The sequence below is a fragment of the Octopus sinensis genome, linkage group LG6 (genome assembly GCF_006345805.1).
Source record: "Octopus sinensis linkage group LG6, ASM634580v1, whole genome shotgun sequence".
NCBI lineage: Eukaryota > Metazoa > Mollusca > Cephalopoda > Octopoda > Octopodidae > Octopus > Octopus sinensis.
In genome coordinates this window covers 68,795,787-68,815,755 of record NC_043002.1, presented here as the reverse complement: position 1 = coordinate 68,815,755, position 19,969 = coordinate 68,795,787, and the positions used below count along the sequence as shown (strand labels likewise).

The window sequence follows — 19,969 nt, the reverse complement described above, 5'->3', positions numbered from 1 at the left end:
GATCTAGCAGAGTTTCTACAGCTGGATGCCCTTCCTAATGCCAACCACTCCGAGAATGTGGTGAGACTTTCAAATATATATATATATATATATATATTTATATATATATATATATATATATATGAGTGAGTGGTCAAACAAAAGAAAGAGCATTCAACACATTTATTGGGAGTTATATGTATTATTCAAAACAGTTTGATTCAGATTCTGTGCTACTTCAAGTTTCACAAGGCCCCTAACACAGCCTGTTTCCTCAGGCTGGTGGAATATGGCTTGGATATTGCTCCAGATTGAGGAGACAGGCTCCATTAGGGGCCTGCAAAAGTTAAAGTAGCACAGAATCTGAATCAAACTGTTTTGAATAATATATATATAGTGTGTGTGTGTGTGTTAGAAGTGTTTGAGACTTCAAAGATACTGTCTCTCTACATTTTTATCTAATAAATTATCCAGACTCTGCATCTGTAGCAAATCTTTTTTTTATCATTGAATGTTACCGGTTTTTATTCATTTTTCTTTTTAAAATATTGATTTAGAATCCACATTGCTGCTTGTACCAGATGATGTAATGTAAACCATAAGATTAAGTAATCCATGCCAGCATGGAAAAACTGCATCAAAATGATGGGGATAAAATGTGTGTGCATGTGTACATATATATATATATATATTATATATATATATAAATATATATATATACATATTTGTTGATTTTTCATTGTTATATTCAAGATATCATACATAAGTGGCTTATCTCATTTTTGAGTTTTGTTAAAGAGTTAAGTAACGTATCAAATGCTTGGATAAAAAGTACACTTTCTGAGCATACTGTAGAACAGTTTGTCTTCGGACCACACTACCTACTCCACCATGCAGTTTTGACTGGGGTGTATTATGGCAATCAAGGCTTGTTGCACTTCATCTGTTCTTCAACCAATTTATTTATGGTTGAGCATTTTGGCAGCTTAGAAAAACAGGTTATTAAGCTCAGTAGATGCAGATTGGTTTTCACTCTTTAGAATCTTATGAAGTAGGTTGGCAATCCAGAAGGAAGTAAATTCTGTGCTGCAATTAATGTTGCAACTATTTTGATATGTATACTTTATATTAGACTAGGTCAAGTTGGAGAAATAGTGATTCAAGGATGTTTTTGTGATAGTATTCTGAGCTGTGATTGTTTAGACATTCAGTTAAAGGATTTGTGTTACTGGATCATATTGTAACCACACAATGTTTTCTTTCCATGTCAAAATGATTTTTTTTAAATTATACATAGATTTTGTTGGAGAAACTGTTATCTTTCCCATTAAAAATACACATAAATAATAAACATTCTTATTTTTTGAACTATTATTCTTCATCATCATCATTATTATCATGGGATGAGGTGGTGAAGCATGACCTTCAAACATTAGGCCTCACTGAGGCAATGACTAGTGGCCGGGACCTTTGGAAATATACTGTGCTTGAGAAGGCCCGGCAAGCCAAGTGAGACCATAACCTCGTGGCCTATGCCAGGGGTGTGACCAGCCCACTCTGCTTGCGAAGACCTGTTGAGGCAAGTGAAATCGAAATCAAATTCGATGACTGGCATCTGTGCTAGACTCTGGCCCTTGTGTATGTTTAACTAGAGTGAGGCAAATGCAAGGATGAGAATGTTATATGAAAATATTTTAATTACAGATAAACTAATGTCTAAGCTGAGTTTGGATTTGAAAGGGATGAAGAACTGAAAGTGTTTGTAGATTCAATATGTTTGTAGGGGACACTGGTGTGAGGAAGAGCTTAGCTTCTGCATGCTTTTGAAACTGGCAGATGTTTTTGACTTCTGCACCTGGTGGTGTTAGCAAAACGAAGAAGATGAGGAGAATTATTTGTACTGAAGTCAGTGAAGACTGTAATTTTAAAGAAGGTGGAGTTGGGGTGGATGCTGTTAAGAAAGGACAAATAATTGAATAATTGCTGATGACTGAAATATCCTTTAATTGTGAGAGAAATGCCATTGGGTTGGCAAGAAGTAGAGTGGAAAGTAGAAGTAAAGGCGGCAAGCTGGCAGAAACGCTAGCAGGCCGGGCAAAATGCTTAGCAGTATTTCGTCTGCTGACTTCAAATTCCGTCGAGGTCGACTTTGCCTTTCATCCTTTCGGGGTCAATTAAATAAGTACCATTTACGCACTGGGGTCGATATAATCGACTTAATCCATTTGTCTGTCCTTGTTTGTCCCCTCTGTGGGCAGTAAAGAAATAAGAAGTAGAGTGGATAGTTGCAATGGATGTCTTATGTAGGAATGGCAAGCAAGTAGCATAACATGTGCAAGAACTTATGTCTTTATTTGTTACAAAACACCTTCATCTTCCCCTTCAGGTAAACAAGAGAAAAGCAGTATGGTGTCATTACACTGGAAATGGCAACCTGTGAAGCAGTCTGGCTTTTGTCCTGACCCACGAAGCAGTATGCCTTCCGTTGTGGTACCAGGTTCAAATCATGCCATATGCTTTGGTGGAGTCTATGATGATGTAAGTATTTCTAAAAAATTTCCAAAATATTTGGTTCATCTTCTTCACCTTCTTCACATAGTGTTGTTTCATTTTAAAATAGTTTATGTGAAACAAATTCATAACCTATCATATTTTGTCTTATATTTGCATTTCACAAAACAAGAATAGAATATTTGTACAAGTTGTGTTGCTCCTTTGTCATTGAGGCTAATTTTATTAAAACAATATATCTTAAATCTTGTATTCTAAATAAAATTTTTTTTTTTTAAATATCAAATACCTCTTTAATTAGGAACTATGGAACCAAAGTGCTCATGATGATATTACAGAGGGTTCTCAGTGATTTCAATTTCATTTACATTGCTAATGCCATTTCAAAGAGCAAGAATGTCATAACTTGACAATTCCATCTTCCATGAATATGAAGCAAAATATTTGATCATAGTTTTTGAGTTCAAATTTACTAGTAGTATATCCTACTTAGTAATTTATGTTATTTTACATTACTTCAATTTATCTTGATGGGGAATAGATATGAGGAAAATTAATAAAATTTGATAAAAGAAAACTGTGCAGAAGCTCATTGGATAATGTGCTTATTCTTGGTTGGTAAACCATAAAATCAGTGGTCTAGAACTTTCTTTTCATATCACTACCTCTGATACCAATTAAGTTCATCTTTCTTTTTGTTTTGTTTTACTGTTTTTATGTCATTAATAATTGTTTAAGGAAAATTATGTGCAATAAATTAGCATATTATCCAGAAAAAAATTTTTTTTTCTGTAGCATGATAAAAGTAATGGAGGATAGTTACAGTCTTTGACACCAACATCCAAGTGAGAGGGAGAGTTGCATGTTTATATAGATATACAAGTGCAGACTTCATCCTTTGAAAAGAAGTCAATGTGGCTAGATAATTCATGTTTTTAAATCTTGTTTACTCCCTAATATACTCCTTTGCATTAATCTTTTAACAATGTCCTGTTGTTTTAGGAAGAAAATGAAGAAAGCATCACCAGTAAATTCTTTAATGATTTATATTCCGTTGATCTTGAGAAGGCTTACTGGAACAAAATATCAATCAAGTATGTCTTATTTTCTAAACTTGATATCAGTGTTAAAATGCTTTGAGTCACTTCACTGTAGCTAATATACTACATTGTGTATATGTCTACATCATCGTCATAAGCTAAATCTGTCAGCCAACATTCTTCACAATCGCACATAACTTATTTCATTTACTATATTATTAAACAATTGCAGTATGGAAGGTGTTTATAAGCCATTTAAGAAACACACAAAATCCATTAGATTCACTTCAACATTTAAATTTAATTTGTCAAAATATTTTTGTCGCTGACAAAATTCAGCACGGAATTTTGTCAGTGAACAGGTCACGGTCTCAAAGCGACAAAAATATTTCGACAAATTAAATTTAAATGTTGAAGGGAATCTCACGGATTTTGTGTGTTTCTTAAATGGCTTATAAACACGTTCCATGCTGCAATTGTTTTCGTTCCAGCACACATTCTCAGATCAGGTCACTTGCTATGCAAGTACATCATAATATATTATTAAATGTTGTGTAAAATAACAAAATAGTGAAGATGGAGAGCTTTTTACTATGTGAAAAGGAAACCCTTATCTATTTCAACTACAAAGGCCCTGCATCAGAAGTAAACAGTCAAAAAATGTGAGTACCAACCATGTTGATCGTTGTGTGGACAACAACTCCTGTGGTATCCATGTGAGTGGTGATGGCAGCGATAGGCATTAACAGCAGCCATTCCCCAAATGGTGCCACTATTGGTGGCAGAGTTCATAGTAGGAACAGTGGTAGTGTACTCACAACTCACTCATACAGACACCACAGGGTTGCTGTCTAAACAATAATAATCAATATGGTCAGAATTTTACAAGACTTAGATTTGCTTTTGATGGACTTTTCTGTCTAAAATATATATAGGTACAGGAGTGGCTGTGTGGTAAGTAGCTTGTTTACCAACCATATGGTTCTGGGTTCAGTCCCACTGCGTGGCACCTTGGGCAAGTGTCTTCTACTGTAGCCTCGGGCCGACCAAAGCCTTGTGAGTGGATTTGTTAGACAGAAACTGAAAGAAGCCTGTCATATATATGTGTATATATATATATGTGTGTGTGTGTTTGTGTTTGTCCCACAACATCGCTTGACAACCAATGCTGGTGTGTTTACGTCCCCATAACTTAGTGGTTCTGCAAAAGAGACCAATAGAATAAGTACTAGGCTTACAAAGAATAAGTCCTGGGGTCGATTTCTTCGACTGAAGGCGGTGCTCCAGCATGGCCACAGTCAAATGACTGAAACAAGTAAAAGAGTAAAGAGAGTAAAGATTGTTACACTTTTCCTTTTTTACATTGTAAGAAGTTCTCTGTCTTCACTATTTCGATATTTTACTTCTTTATCACAATACTCCAACTCAGGTACAACACCCTTCTTACATATTGTGGTTTTTGTTATATTTTTCATTAGTGAAAAGAAGACAACAGGTGAGAAGAAGCGCCGTAAAAAACAAGAAGATGAATGTGATGAAGACAAAAGTTCCGACGATGAAGCAAAAACTGAAGATTCTGCTGATAATGCTGCAGCAGATTTGGAACAGTTAGAATTAAAAGAGCCTGTCGAAAAGGTGATTATTTTGAAAAGCTGTTTTGCATTCACTTTTTCATTCTAACATAGATGACATACTCCAAGACATTTTAATAATGGAATATAAATTGCTGAAGAATTGGTTTTAACAGTGAGATGCTCTTCATTTCTGATATTAGCACAAGGCCACACATTTTTTAGGGAGCAAGTATAGTTCATTAAATTGACTCCAATATCTCACTGATACTTTTTGTTGACTGAAGAAGAATGAAGGGCAAAGTTGACCTCTTCAAGACTTGAACACAGAATGTAAAGATCCATAACTAACTGCAAAACATTATGTCTGATGCTGTTATGATCCTGCCACACTACTGATGTAGTGCTCCTCCTAATGTTAACTGCTCAGCTGTGAAATAAGACTAGCAACCACTTTAGCTGAACAGACTGCACAATAACATATCTCATTACAGCCCAGATCACGATTTTATTTTCTTATGTAGTAAGAGGAGGAAATACAACATCCATGGCCTTTTACAAAACTTCTGAGACTCATGGGAAGAAAAGGGGAAGTTGTCTTCGGACCTGAAACTAGGCTTGGATACTTACTATAGAATGAACCCTGCTAAAAGCACCCAAGAGTCAAGTGGTGGTGTTAAATCAGGTAATGGATTAAGTCTGGTAAAAATTGCTTGAACACTGAGGGAATGAGCGTAGGCATGTCCATGTGATTAAAAGCTTATTTCACAACCCATGTTGTTCTGGGTTCAGTCCTACTTCATGGCACTCTGGGCAAGTGTCTCCTACAATAGCTCCAAATGAACCAAAGCCTTGTGAGTGAAATTTGATAAAAGAAAACTGTGCAGAAGCTCATCTGATAATATGCTTATCCTTTGTTGGTAAACCATAAAATCAGTGGTCTAGAACCTTCTTTTCATATCACTACCTCTGATACCAATTAAGTTCATCTTTCTTTTTGTTTTGTTTTACTGTTTTTAGGTCATTAATAATTGTTTAATATTGGTTTCAAATTTTGGCACAAGGCCAACAATTTCAAAGGAGGAGGTAAGGTGATTACATCAACCCCAGTCCTTAACTGGTACTTATTGATCTCAAAAGAATAAACGGTAGAATTTGAACACAGAGTATAAAGACAGACAAAATGCTGCTAGGCATTCTACCAGCTTGCTTCTGTATAATAATTTTTTAATATTAGGGTCTTTTGTATATGTGTGAGCCCTTACTCTCAATGTATTACTGTTATTTATTTCATTAACCTTGCTGCTAACAGAATCAAAAGTAAAGTTAACATCAACCAGATTTAATTTTGTCTTTCAAATTTGAAACAAAAAATTGGTATTTTACATATGTAAATATTGAGTGCATAGGTGCAAATGGCTGAATGCTGTATTAAGCATTACACTGCACCTAGTTTGGTACCACATGGTTCTGAGCTGAAATTCCACACAACTACTAACTATACTTTTCATTTCCCTAGGATCAATAACATTTGATACTAGTAATGTAGTATTGTTGAGTCAATGGTTTACACTTGTTTTTTTTTTTTTTTCAAACAAAGCAAACTTACCAAAAAATAGAATTCATTAAAATTGTATTGTTAATGTCTCAAATTAGTCTTGAATGCTATTGATCAATAATGCAACTTTGGTTTTAATTTGCTTTTGTAAAGCCTAGTGTGCTGATCTCCAATTTAACCAGACATTTCAGGAATATTTGCCAAATTTTTTTAATAGGGCCTCATGGAGGCAGTGACATCAAGCCAAGTGAGATCGTAGTCATGGCCGATGCCAGTGTTGCGTAACTTGCCCATTAAAAGCATTCTTCAATCATTGGGCAATATGCTGTGCTTGTGAAGACCTGTCGAACCAAGTGAAATTGTAGCCATAGTTGATGCCAGTGCCATTTAACTGGCACCTGTGCTGGTGGCATGTAAAAAGCACCAATCAAGCATTGGGCCTTATGGAGGTAGTGACAGGTGACCATGACTTTTGGCAATATACTGTGCTTGTGTAGATCTGTCAAACCATAGTCGTGGCCAATACTGGTGTCAGGTCACTGGTACCTGTGTTGGTGGTGTGTAAAAAGACACTCACTACACTCTTGGAGTGGTTGTCATTAGGAAGGACATCCAGCCATAAGAACTTTACCAAATCAGATCAGAACCTGGTGCAGCCCTGCCAGCCTATCAGTTTTCAGTCAAACCCTCCAACCCATGCCAGCATAGAAAGCAGGCATTAAATGATGATGATGATGTCTAATCAAGAATTTCTTTGAGATTTCATGGAAAATTGATATATTTTTTAAAACACTAAGGCAACAGGCTGACAGAATCGTTAATGCATTGAACAAAATACTAAATGGAATTTCTTCCAGCTCTATATTCTCAGTTTAGATTGCACCAAAATTGACTTTACCTTTCACTTTTTTGGGAGTTATTACAATAAAGTACCAGTCAGGTGCTGGGATCAATGTAATTGAGGGGTACCCTTACCTGTGCCAAAATTTGAAACTATATTTTTTTTAAAGTTGTATGTTTTAGTTGTTGATGTTTTATTATGTAGAAGATTTCAAGGGGTTTTTAATATTTTTTTTTAGGTATCTACAAGCAGTGATGGTGTATTTACTGTGGTCATAGGACCAAGTTCTGAAACAGCTTCCGGTCTCACAGAATCTGATAATCCATCTTCAAATACATTTGATCCGTTTATGCCATCTCCAAGAATGAACTGTTTATTAGCAATCACAGGTGGTCAGCTTTATTTATATGGAGGTCTCTTCGAAGATGGTGACGCACAGATTACTTTGTCTGACTTTTATTCTTTGGATCTCAGCAAGAAACACAAGTGGAATACAATTATTGAAATGGATACTAAAAAGCTGGTAAGTGGTCAATCAAATGCCTAGCAGTAATTGTTAGTGATTCCCAACGGGAAAGGAGATAATTTCAACTTCATAAAAAAAGGTCCTGGCATGGTGGTGTCGTAAGAAGTTTGCTTTCCACTTCTTATTAGTGTTCCCACATTCAACTCCACTGTGCGGCACTTTGGGCAAGTGTCTTGCACTATGGCCCCCAAGCCAAGCAAAACCTTGTGAGTGGATTTGGTAAATGGAAATTAAAGATGCCTGGTATGTGTGTGTATATATATATATATATATATATATATATTGTCCTGTACTTATCTCTGTATGTTTACCCTATTTTTCACTTGTTGATGATATCCTGTACTTAATGTGTAGTTTTAATTAATTATATATCTGTGCCAGTGGCACATAAAAAGCACCCACTACACTCATGGAGTGGTTGGCATTAGGAAGGGCATCCAGCTGTAGAAACATTGCCAGATCAGACTGGGCCTGATGCAGCCTTCTGGCTTCCCAGACCCCAGTTGAACCGTCCAACCCATGCTAGCATGGAAAGCGGACGCTAAACGATGATGATGATGATGTATGTATGTATGCATATGTAGTCAATAAAACATATATCAGAAAAGAAGTACACTCCAAAGAATAGAGCAGTAATTATTAAAACAAAAAGTTAAATTCTAGTCATAGAGTTACCAAAGTTTTCATATCCACAAAGCCAAAGCCTTGGGGACAGCTGAAGCTGTTCACAAGGCTTTGGGTTTCGTGGATACAAAACCTTTGGTAAACTTTATGAGCAGAATTCAACTTTTTGTTTTAATGTGTGTGTGTGTGTGTAACTAGCAGTCTGTCAGTTACAATGACAAATGTTCCAATTTATCTTTTTCAACAGAACAGCTTGGTCGTGAAATTTATGTGCAAATGGCTGAACACTTCACTGACATGTGCCCTTAACGTAGTTCTAGCCCTTTGAAATACAAGTACCACTCATCTTTGCCAGCTGAATGGACTGGAGCAACATGAAATAGAGTGTCTTGCTCAAGGACACAGTGCACCACTCATGACATTATGATCATGAACTGAGTAAACCAACCACTGAGCCACGTGCCTTCATTACATGCATTGTCTCTTCTATTTTTTAATTATTATAAATCTTCCACTGAGATGGGAGTCGTTTTCCATTCAAGATACAAAGCTCTCCATTTTGATATGTAGCTCACATAGACAAATTTGCATTTGGAAATTGAGAAGAGTCATGCATAGTTTTACTGTTCCACTCACAGATTGGACTTGTGATGTACGAATCAGCCAGTCTCTGTATGTATGTATGTATGTATGTATGTATATATGTACGTACGTACGTCTGTCTGTCATTTTCTACTCCTTCAAGAATTTTTTTCTTCAATTGGGAGAATATTGTATGTATGTCAAGTACATTGTCCCTTGACTTACTAAGTCCAAGCCATTAACTCTCTCTTGAGTTATTTCCCCTTAGCTCATTTTATTAGTCTTTAATTACGTAATTTAGTACTTAGCTTCAGCTCATTCAAAATTGAATTTATTAAAATTCACACATTGAGATTCTAATATACTTTTATTAACTGATATACTTCCATTTGGCCCCTGAATAAGCTGTTGTTCTTGAATATAAGTCCACATTGGCTACCATAACACTTAATCAGAACACATATTGAAGGATAATGTGAATAAAGGTAGATAATTATCTGTTGTAATTCAGATGTGTCTCTATTACCAAGAAGCTTATAAAATTTCCTTTTCTTGTTGCAGGAATGGGAGGAATCAGATTCTTCAGATGATGATAAAGAAAGTGACAGTTCGGATACTGGTAAGTCAATGTGAACTATTCATTCAGTAATCAGTCTTTGCTTTCTTATTTAAATACTAGCTATAGATATCAAACAATCAGCAAATTCCTTACAATGTGAAAATGACAAAAGCATTCACTCCGCTGAATTATAAAGTCTACTGGATCTTGAATTACAGGTTCATACATATTGCAAGGATTTTCCAGTACATCTTGGCAGAGCCCTTAGCCAGATATTTTGGGACATACTTTTAATGAATTGAGGTGTATATCTTGTTTTAATGTTGAATCTTTTAAAGATAAGTGCTGTAAAACAAAGGTAAGTTTTTGGTGTGCCAAAGCTGCAATATAGTTACAGTTTCACTCCTGAAGACAGTTTGTTTCACTTATGTTGCCTATCATCATCGTTTAACGTCCACTTTCCATGCTAGCATGGGTTGGAAGATTTGACTGAGGACTGGTGAACCTGATGGCTGCACCAGGCTCCAATCTGATCTGGCAGAGTTTCTACAGCTGGATGCCTTTTCTAATGCCAACCACTCCAAGAGTATAGTGGGTGCTTTTACGTGCCATCGGCATGAGGGCCATTTAGGCAGTACTGGCAACGGCCACACTCAAGTGGTGTTCTTTATGTGCCACCTTGGACTTAGTAAGTCAAGGGACAATGTACTTGACATACATACAGGAGCCAGTCCAGCAGCACTGGCAACGACCTCGCTCAATTGCTTTTTCACGTGCCAGTAAGGCAACACTGGTAACTGTTGCCTTAGAAAAAGCTAAGATGTAAGACTTCATGATTAACATGATGAAGCCTTTCATCTGACATCCACCCATCATCAGCATCATAATTTAACAGCCATTTTCCATGCTGCCATGAGTTGGATGGTTTGACAAGATCTGTCAAGGCACAAGGCCTCTTTAAAATCCAACATCAGCTTTGCCATGGTTTCTACAGCTGTATGCCAACCACTTTACAGAGAGTAGAAAGTGCTTCTTTTCGTGAGGACGTCCCTATTCACTCTCCTCTTGCCTTCTTACAACTACTACCTACTCCCTCTCTCATTTTTCTGTGTCTACACTCTCTTCTGTACATCTCTTGGACATGTTGCCATGACTGTATGTTCAGGCATTTCATTGTCACCATATTTACTTCAGTTTGAGCCCCATTTCTGCCCCACCACCCATCCATGTAAAATTCGAGGTAGCCAATTTGAGGTACAAACAGTAAATCTGTTCCTGTTTCCCCCAGCATACTTTAACCCTTTCGTTACCAACCCGGCTGAAACCGGCTCTGGCTCTGTAGTACAAATGTCTTGTTTTCATAAATTTTGAATTAAAATCTTCCACCAAACCTTAGTCACAATTTATGTTCCTAACACTAGCTGAATGATAACTAAGTTATTAAATTAAATTCTTTGTTATATTTAAAGTAATTGAAAGAAACACAGAGCATCTCAACAGAAATACAGTAACGAAAGGGTTAACCTCTCAACACTTTGCTTCAAACGACCATCTTATTTCTTATCCTCCTTCCCAGTCAAGGCAATCTCACTAGTGCTGGGGCCATGCATAAGGCACTCAGTGCACTTCATAAAGAAGTTGGCTTTAAGAAGGGCATCCAACCATAGAAACATGTCAGAACTGTGACTTTGGCACTAATTTCAGTCCTGTGAACCATTGGTACCTTTCGAAATATCCAACCCATGAAAGCATGGAAAACAGATGTAAAATGATGCTGATGAGGAGGAAGAAGATTGACAATGTACTGTTTATTTTTTTGTTTTCAGAATCTGACATGGATGTGGACGACAATGTTCCAGATATAAATGATGGAGAAAGTGAAGAAAAATACTTTGAACGTACACAAGAATTCTGGCTTCAGCAAGCCAAAGAGAATGCTGAGGCTGAAAAGGAAACTCTCAGTGTTAAACAAATAAAGAAACTTGCTTTACGGATGTGCCAAGACTACCTTCATGACGACTGAGTTTTCTGTAATAAAATATATATTTCTAATAATTTGGTCTTGCTTTAAATTCATTAATAACTAAATACAAATGAGATGATGAAAAGTTATCAAACGTCTTTCTGGTTTGAAACTGTGTAAATATAGACAATATAAAATAGAATGTGAAGATTGCGTTGAACATGAGTAACATACAGATTTATTTCCCTTGAGTTTTTATGTACATTTTGTATTGGCTACGGATGAGAAATGAATTGCATCAGTTGATTGGTTAAATAGTTAACTGATTTATTGAAATATTTATATTCTACCTCAAACATTTATTTCGTATTCTGAACGAGATTCAAAGCATTCAGCTCGTTTACTTGGTAACAGAATTTAGTCTGGAAACCTTCTAGTTTTGTTATTGTTAGTCCTGACTGAGGCGAGCATGGACAATGATATTCCAGATGTGACCCATCTGTCTAGTTAGAGATGTCTTTTTCGTTTTTAAAGGATATTTTACTGCCAGTAAATCAAGCAACCATGATTCACAATGTGAAGACTTTATCTTCTCACAAATGAACACCAATATATAAAAGAAGAAATTACCATTCTCAATGTGACGTCATTGTTTTGTAGACATCAAGATGTAGTGTATATATGTGTGTGTATAAATATATTTATAGGCGCAGGAGTGGCTGTGTGGTAAGTAGCTTGCTTTCCAACCACATGGTTCCGGGTTCATTCCCACTGCATAGCACCTTGGGCAAGTGTCTTCTACTATAGCCTCAGGCCAACCAAAGCCTTGTGAGTGGATTTGGCAGACGGAAATTGAAAGAAGCCCGTTGTATATATGTCTGTGTTTGTCCCCACTAACATCGCTTGACAACCGTTGCTGGTGTGTTTACATCCCCGTAACTTAGTGGTTCAGCAAAAGAGACCGATAGAATAAGTACTAGGCTTACAAAGAATAAGTCCTGAGGTTGATTTGCTCGACCAAAGGTGGTGCTCCAGCATGGCCACAGTCAAACTGACTGAAACAAGTAAAAGTGTATGTATATATCAAATGAAATGAAGTAATTTAAAATCATTAATGTTCTTCTGACTTATTGAATTTGAAACATGTTAGCCTTTCCAGATTTTTTTTGTTAGCAGAGAACTGCTGTGAGTTACAGTTTCATACCTACTGCAGGGATCTTTTTGTATATCCGGACAGAACCCTCAACCGAATATTTTGGGACTGCTACCTTTAATAAATTAGTGTCCTATACTGGAAGAGTTTTCTCTTTTGTTTATTTAATGTTAATGAATGTAAAAGATAGAAAAAGGTAAAAAATACTGAATTTATGAGTCTTTTAAAATAAATGCTAGAGAACAAAGATTAGTTCTTTGGGAAATAAAACTATAGTCTATTTAGAATTTCACTACTAAAAACTATTCATTTCACTTATGTTGCCTATACCTAAGAAAAATGCATTAGTATTAGAAATATGCCCATTGTAAGAGTTCATCTTTAGTATAAGGAAATTTTACATCTGACCTCTTCCACCCCATATTTATATCCAACTCATTTTCCTACCGCTTTATGACCTTACCCATCCCCCTCCATGATTCTTCTGTACCTTCACTCTCTTCTAAGTGACTTCTATAGTAGCTCTGAGCTGACCAAAGCCTTATGAGTGAATTTGTTGGACAGAAACTGAAAGAAGCCTGTGGTTGGCATTTGGAAGGGTATCCAACTGTAAAACAATATCAAAGCAGACCTAACTAGTGTTGGTGCCATGTAAAAAGGATCCAGTCCACTCTGTAAAGTGGTTGGCATTAGGAAGGGCATCCAGCTGTAAACACCATGCCAGAACAGACAGTGGAGTTTGGTGCAGTCTTCTGGCTTGTCAGCTTCTGTCAAACCATCCAACTTATGCCAGCACGGCAATGATGATGGTGTGTGTAACCTTGTCTAGACATTACATGATGGTTGTAAATGACCATCATACAAGTGAGATTGCATGCTTCCAGTATTCTGTGAAAAACATGTCAAGCAATGGGGAATATGTTACTTTGCTTGGCAACAGGAAGGGCATCTGGCTGTAGACAATCTGCCTCAAAAATTTCCATCTGACCCATGCAAACATATGGGCATTAAAGGATGATGATGATGTATGTATATATATGTTTGTATATATATATATATATATATATATATATATATATATATACATATATATAAGTTTAAGAGACAGAACCACCTTCAAGCAACTCAAACAACATTGAACGACATTATCCATAATAGAGATATATAAGATTAACTTTTATCAAAATTACTACTGTTTATCACATTAATAAAATTATATAGACAACACGTCTATATAATTTAATATATGATTAAGAATAGTAATTGTAGATATTAATTTTGATAAAAGTTAATCTTATATATCTCTATCATAGATAATGTTGTTTGAGTTGCTTGAAGGTGGTTCTGTCTCTTAAACCTATATATATGTATATAATATAGCGAGAAATTCATTTTAGTACCACTAAATTGAATTTCTCTCCCCTGTGGACTTGGAAATAACTTCCCTATTATCAATAATTATATTATATATATATTGAAAAATAGGATAAACTCTTTATAAGAATTTATCAAGTAAGCGTGAAAAACCTCACAAGGGAAAAATTTATTAATTATTCCTTTTAAATATATATATATATATGATGGGCACTCAGCAGTAAAAAAAATATCTATGCAAAGAATTTCCTTTGACTGAAGCATATTTGTGTAGAGACTACAATTGTTTCTCCTCTGAGTTGTATAACCTGTTTTTGTCTTGCAAGTTACTTGCTGACCTGTTGGTGCCATGTAAAAAGCATCCAGCACACCCTGTAAGTGGCTGGTATTTAGCACGCCAGGCGAAATGCTTAGCAGTATTTCGTCTGCCATTAGGTTCTGAGTTCAAATTCCGCCGAGGTCGACTTTGCCTTTCATCCTTTCAGGATCGATTAAATAAGTATCAGTTACGCACTGGGGTCGATATAACTGACTTAATCCATTTGTCTGTCCTTGTTTGTCCCCTCTGTGTGTAACCCCTTGTGAACAGTAAAGAAATAGGATAGATAGATATGTTTCTTTATTAGCCACACAGGGCTGCACACAGACGGGACAGATTAGAGCTTTTCTTTTTTGGGGAGAGAAAAATAAAAATAAAAAGTGGGGTAGGTTTTCGATCAAAAGGGATCATAAAAGGGAAAGAAAAAAAGAAAAAAGGAAAAAAAACGATCAATAGGGATCGAGTATCACAGAAATGTCATGATGTAAAGTGTAAAGGGGTAAGCAGATAAGGTTTATCTGTGGAAAGAAAAGCCTACAGAAAATGCCACAGTAACTACGGTCAATAATGTTACATGTTACCACATTTGTTTGCAAGTAGGTAACCCTCTGTTTTAAATTTTCCGGGTTCATAGGATTATGCTCAAGGTGGCTTCCTCATTCATACGTGCCATGCATGCGATAATCACCCATCTTTTTTTGAAGCATTCACTAGACAAAACTAGCCTCTCTACTCTCACTTTCCTTTTCAAGTGATACTTGAAAAAGTTGATGAGAGATTGACCAGAGAGGAAAGTGTTTGTCTCCAATCCTTTCAGATGCATCCACCAGATACATTCTTTCACCATAGCCACAAGGATGATGAAAATAGGCTTGACAATATTGACGATAGACTCGGCTGATAAACCAACTCGTCCCACACGTGACAGCAGTTGTTCAACATAAGCCCACAGGTCGAAATTGTTGGACACTGCACAAGTGCGTGCAGAACGGTTTCGTCGCTCTGACAGCATCTCGGGTAGGTCGGCCCTGTGTTTCTCGAGCCATGTCTGTAGAGCTTATCCCAAACGGGTAGCGCTTCTCAGTAGCACTGCCAGGCCAGGGATCTCTGGAAGTTGTCCATGGGCCCTGGCCCGAAAGTTGTCCTGAACAGGCGGGTCAGGTATTCCTCGTCGACGTCCAGGTTTGCTCCGAGCTCGTCGGCGTACCTCCCCTCCACTAATCCCCTATAGGATGCTTTGGTTGTGTTGAAGTCACTCAAGGTCAACCCGGGAGAGCATAGTTGCTTGAGAGCAACACGAAACTCGCTTGTCATCCAACTGTATTGTTGTTGTTGTTGTTATAAGTTTGACTTTTGCTTAGTATCACCCAGAGACCTCAAGAGACAACAAGTTAGAAGTTCAAGTTGGTATTATGCCTAAGGTGCCATATATTTGGTTTTGCACATAGTATTGTTCTAGAGAATAGTTAAGAAAACACAAGAAGAGGTTGACTTTGCCTTTCATCCTTCTGGGGTGAAAAATAAAGTACCAGTCAAGGACTGAGGTTGATATAATCAACTAACCCCTTCCCCAAAATTTTCAGGCATTGTGCCTATAGTAGAAAGGGTTATTATTATTATTATTGTTAACCAGGCAAAGCTTTACATATATACAATTGTTTTAACATCTTTTTGTGTTTCAGTACAATAGTGTTCATGGATCTTGCATCTAAGACCACTGATAGAAATCAAGTCTATCAGCCTTGCTGCACACACACACACATGACCTGCTAGAGTTCACTGCACTTAGCACCTGCTAATCCTGCAGCTTCTTTTCCAGGTGTATGGATGACGTCATGCAGATTTCTTTTGAGGAGATCATCAATGCATTTCACAAGCTTAACAATATTGACAGTTACATGGATTTCAAAACTGAATAATGCAACAACACTATCTCTCTCTCTCTCTCTCTCTCTCTCTCTCTCTCTCTCTCTCTCTCTCTCTCTCTCTCTCTCTCTCTCTCTCTCTCTCTCTCCTCCCTTTCTCTCTCTCTCACTTTCTGCTCAAGTTATCACTCAATTGCATAAATAAATATGAAATTAGTGTTGATAACTCATTACAGATTCTTAAAAAATATTTCTTTTTATCGTTTTCTTATACTTCTGAAATTATGAAGTTACATTATGTAAGGTTGGTTATTGGAAAGAGACTTGAGGGAGAGAGGTGGAATAGTCTAAAATACTGTATAATTTTTGAAGTCAGCCTAAATCATTGTCCATTATCCAAACAGACAATGGATTATCTCATTAAGATTAACGAACAGAAAACACTATGGGGGATATCTGATCTCTAAGAGCAGTATGACAACAAATATTAATAATAATTCCTTATATAGAAGGCACATGGCATAGTGTTTAGCGTGTTGCACTCACAATCACAAATTTGAGGGTTTGATTCCTGGACCAGGTCTTGTGTTTTCTTGAGCAAGACATTTCATTTCAGGTTGCTCTAGTGCTGTATGGGGACTAACATGTCGAAGAATAGAACTGATGTTTCCTCTATTACAATGAAAGGCAACTAAAAGAAGTAGAGATAGGATTTATACTCCAACCTTATAAAACCCTCACTAGCAACAACTACCCAAAACAGACCCATGGGTTGGAGGGTTGTTGCCTGAGGGGTGCAAAGGTGTCATCCACCAGGAGGAAGGAATCACCAACAAATGGAGGATGCAGTGACATACTGTTACAGTGCATGTCTTCATAGTGCTACCACTACTACAACTATTACTACTACCACTACTACCTATTTAGAGACAATAACACTTAAAGAGATGGCACATAGTAATACCAATGGTAGTTAGCAAGCCTGGAGTGATGAAAAAACAAGTTCAATTCAAGTGAGATTTGGTCTTTGGCATCAAGGGGAGAAAACTAACAGCCGTAAGGTCATGTCATAATTTCCTTCCCCCTACACACACCCCAACCACATTACAGAGTTTACTAGTTACATTTTATGATGGCACCAGCACTAGAGAGGTTGTCTTTTCCTCAAAAAGACCATCAGCTCAATTCTCTGTTGTTTCTTATTTCTTCATTACCTACAAGGGGCTAAACATAGAGGGGACAAACAAGGACAGACAAAGGGATTAAGTCAATAACATCGACCCCAGTGCGTAACTGGTACTTAATTTATGGACCCCAAAAAGATGTTCTGAGTTCAAATTCCGACCTCGGCGGAATTTGAACTCAGAATGTAAAAGCAGAAGAAATACTGCTAAGCATTTCGCCCGGCATGCTAACATTTCTGCCAGCTCGACGCCTTAATCCTCTATGTTGTTTCTGTGTGTTTACGAACCACTCCATAAAGTGTATTGGATGGATTTTATTGTGGTACCACCACTTGAAAGGTCACCCTACAAGACAAAAGGCCTTTTTGCTTTTCTATGTTGCCTCTGTTCATTTGAGATAATGGGACCAATAGAATGAAAGAGGGTACAGAGTGATTACAGAAATGAAGTAGGATGAGAGAAAGATAGAAAACAGAGTATGATGAGGAAACAGAGTGATTAATGGGGAGCTGTGTAGAACAGAGAAATGAAAGAGACACAGTTCAGTGGAGTAATGGAAGATAGACAATGATGGTAGAGTGTAATGGGGAAGAAAGAGAAATGGCAAAGGATAATGAGAGAGCAACATTGATGGTAGATAGCTTTTTGTAAGGAAGAAAGTAAGTGATTGAGAGTCATGGAATGGTCAATGGGAAGAGAGTGTGACAGATGTCAATAATGGGTGATGGGTGGAAAAGAGGAATTGGTGGCTAGTAGTACAGAAAGGTAAAGTTAGTGGCAAGAAACAAGGATGCATATTTATAGAAATAGGTGATGGTAAGTGAGTGAGTGATGGATGTCAATAAGGAGTGACTCCTGGGAAAAGGGGTGATAGCTAGAGGTATATCTAATACTAACAGATCTTATATAATCCCTCAATATTCAGGCATTGCGATGGGAGGGAGAGGGAGATATGGATGGTGGTGGGATTGAGCATGGATAGATATAAGGTTATTTTATGGGCAGCATGGTATGTGTGTGTGTGTAATATATATATATATATATATATTTTTTTTTTTTTTACGACCAGTCCATCAGATGTAGGTTACACATCGCTGGTCACAATGCTTTTGCATGTTTTAGCCTTCGAATGACGCCACCTCGCTGGCTAAGCGAGCAGGCCAACAGAAGAAAGAGTGGGAGAAAGAGCGGTGAAAGAGTACAGCAGGGACCACCACCCCCTGCCAGAGCCTCGTGGAGCTTTTAGGTGTTTTCGCTCAATAAACACTCACAACACCCCTGTCTGGGAATCGAAACCGCGAGTCCACTGCCCTATCCCAGGGGCATTGCGCCTCCACATATATATATATATATATATATATCTTTTACTCTTTTACTTGTTTCAGTCATTTGACTGTGGCCATGCTGGAGCACCACCTTTAGTCAAGCAAATCGACTCCGGGACTTATTCTTTATAAGCCCAGTACTTATTCTATCAGTCTCTTTTGCCGAACCGCTAAGTGACAGGGACGTAAACACACCAGCATTGGTTGTCAAGCAATGCTGGGGGACAAACACAGACACACAAACACATACTTATATATATATACATATATACGACAGGCTTCTTTCAGTTTCCATCTACCAAATCCACTCACAAGGCATTGGTCAGCCCGGGGCTATAGCAGAAGACACTTGCCCAAGATGCCATGCAGTGGGACTGAACCCGGAACCATGTGGTTGGTTAGCAAGCTACTTACCACACAGCCACTCCTGCGCATATATATATATATATATATATATATATATATATATATATATATATATATATATATATATATATATATATATATAATATATATATATATATATATATATATATATATATATATATATATATATATATATATATATATATATATGTACATTCCTACAACATTTTCTTTATGGGCTATACAGGCAGAAGTAAATCTGCCTTCAACTCAGTTGCATATTTTGCTTATTTTTTATGTTTCACTACACAAAGTTAACCAGCTGCCTACCCTGAGTAATTACTGATGCCTACCCTGAGTAATTACTGATGCCAGACATACATACATACATACATACATACATACATACACACACACATACATACACACACACACATACAAACATACATACATACACACATACATACATACATACATACATACATACATACATACATACATACATACATACATACACACACATAACCTTATTTGTGACTTAACACTACAAAATATTTTCTGAGCAATCAACAAATTAATAACCAAAACTGTACACCAAGTACACTTCTTGACACACTTTATTATAAAAA

The 19,969-nt window shown here is 36.9% G+C and overlaps 1 protein-coding gene across 1 annotated transcript in view; it reads left to right on the top strand.

The window, feature by feature from the left end:
• Positions 1-11,846, top strand: part of LOC115212929 (kelch domain-containing protein 4) — a 29,077-nt gene extending 17,231 nt beyond the window's left edge. Inside the window, exons 8-13 of the mRNA XM_029781762.2 lie at positions 2,366-2,517; positions 3,493-3,584; positions 5,009-5,165; positions 7,739-8,023; positions 9,794-9,851; positions 11,618-11,846. Of these exons, the coding sequence (XP_029637622.1) occupies positions 2,366-2,517; positions 3,493-3,584; positions 5,009-5,165; positions 7,739-8,023; positions 9,794-9,851; positions 11,618-11,814 (941 nt within the window). The 3' untranslated portion in view covers positions 11,815-11,846. The remainder of the gene's footprint in view (positions 1-2,365; positions 2,518-3,492; positions 3,585-5,008; positions 5,166-7,738; positions 8,024-9,793; positions 9,852-11,617) is intronic.
• Positions 11,847-19,969: the final 8,123 nt, after the last annotated feature.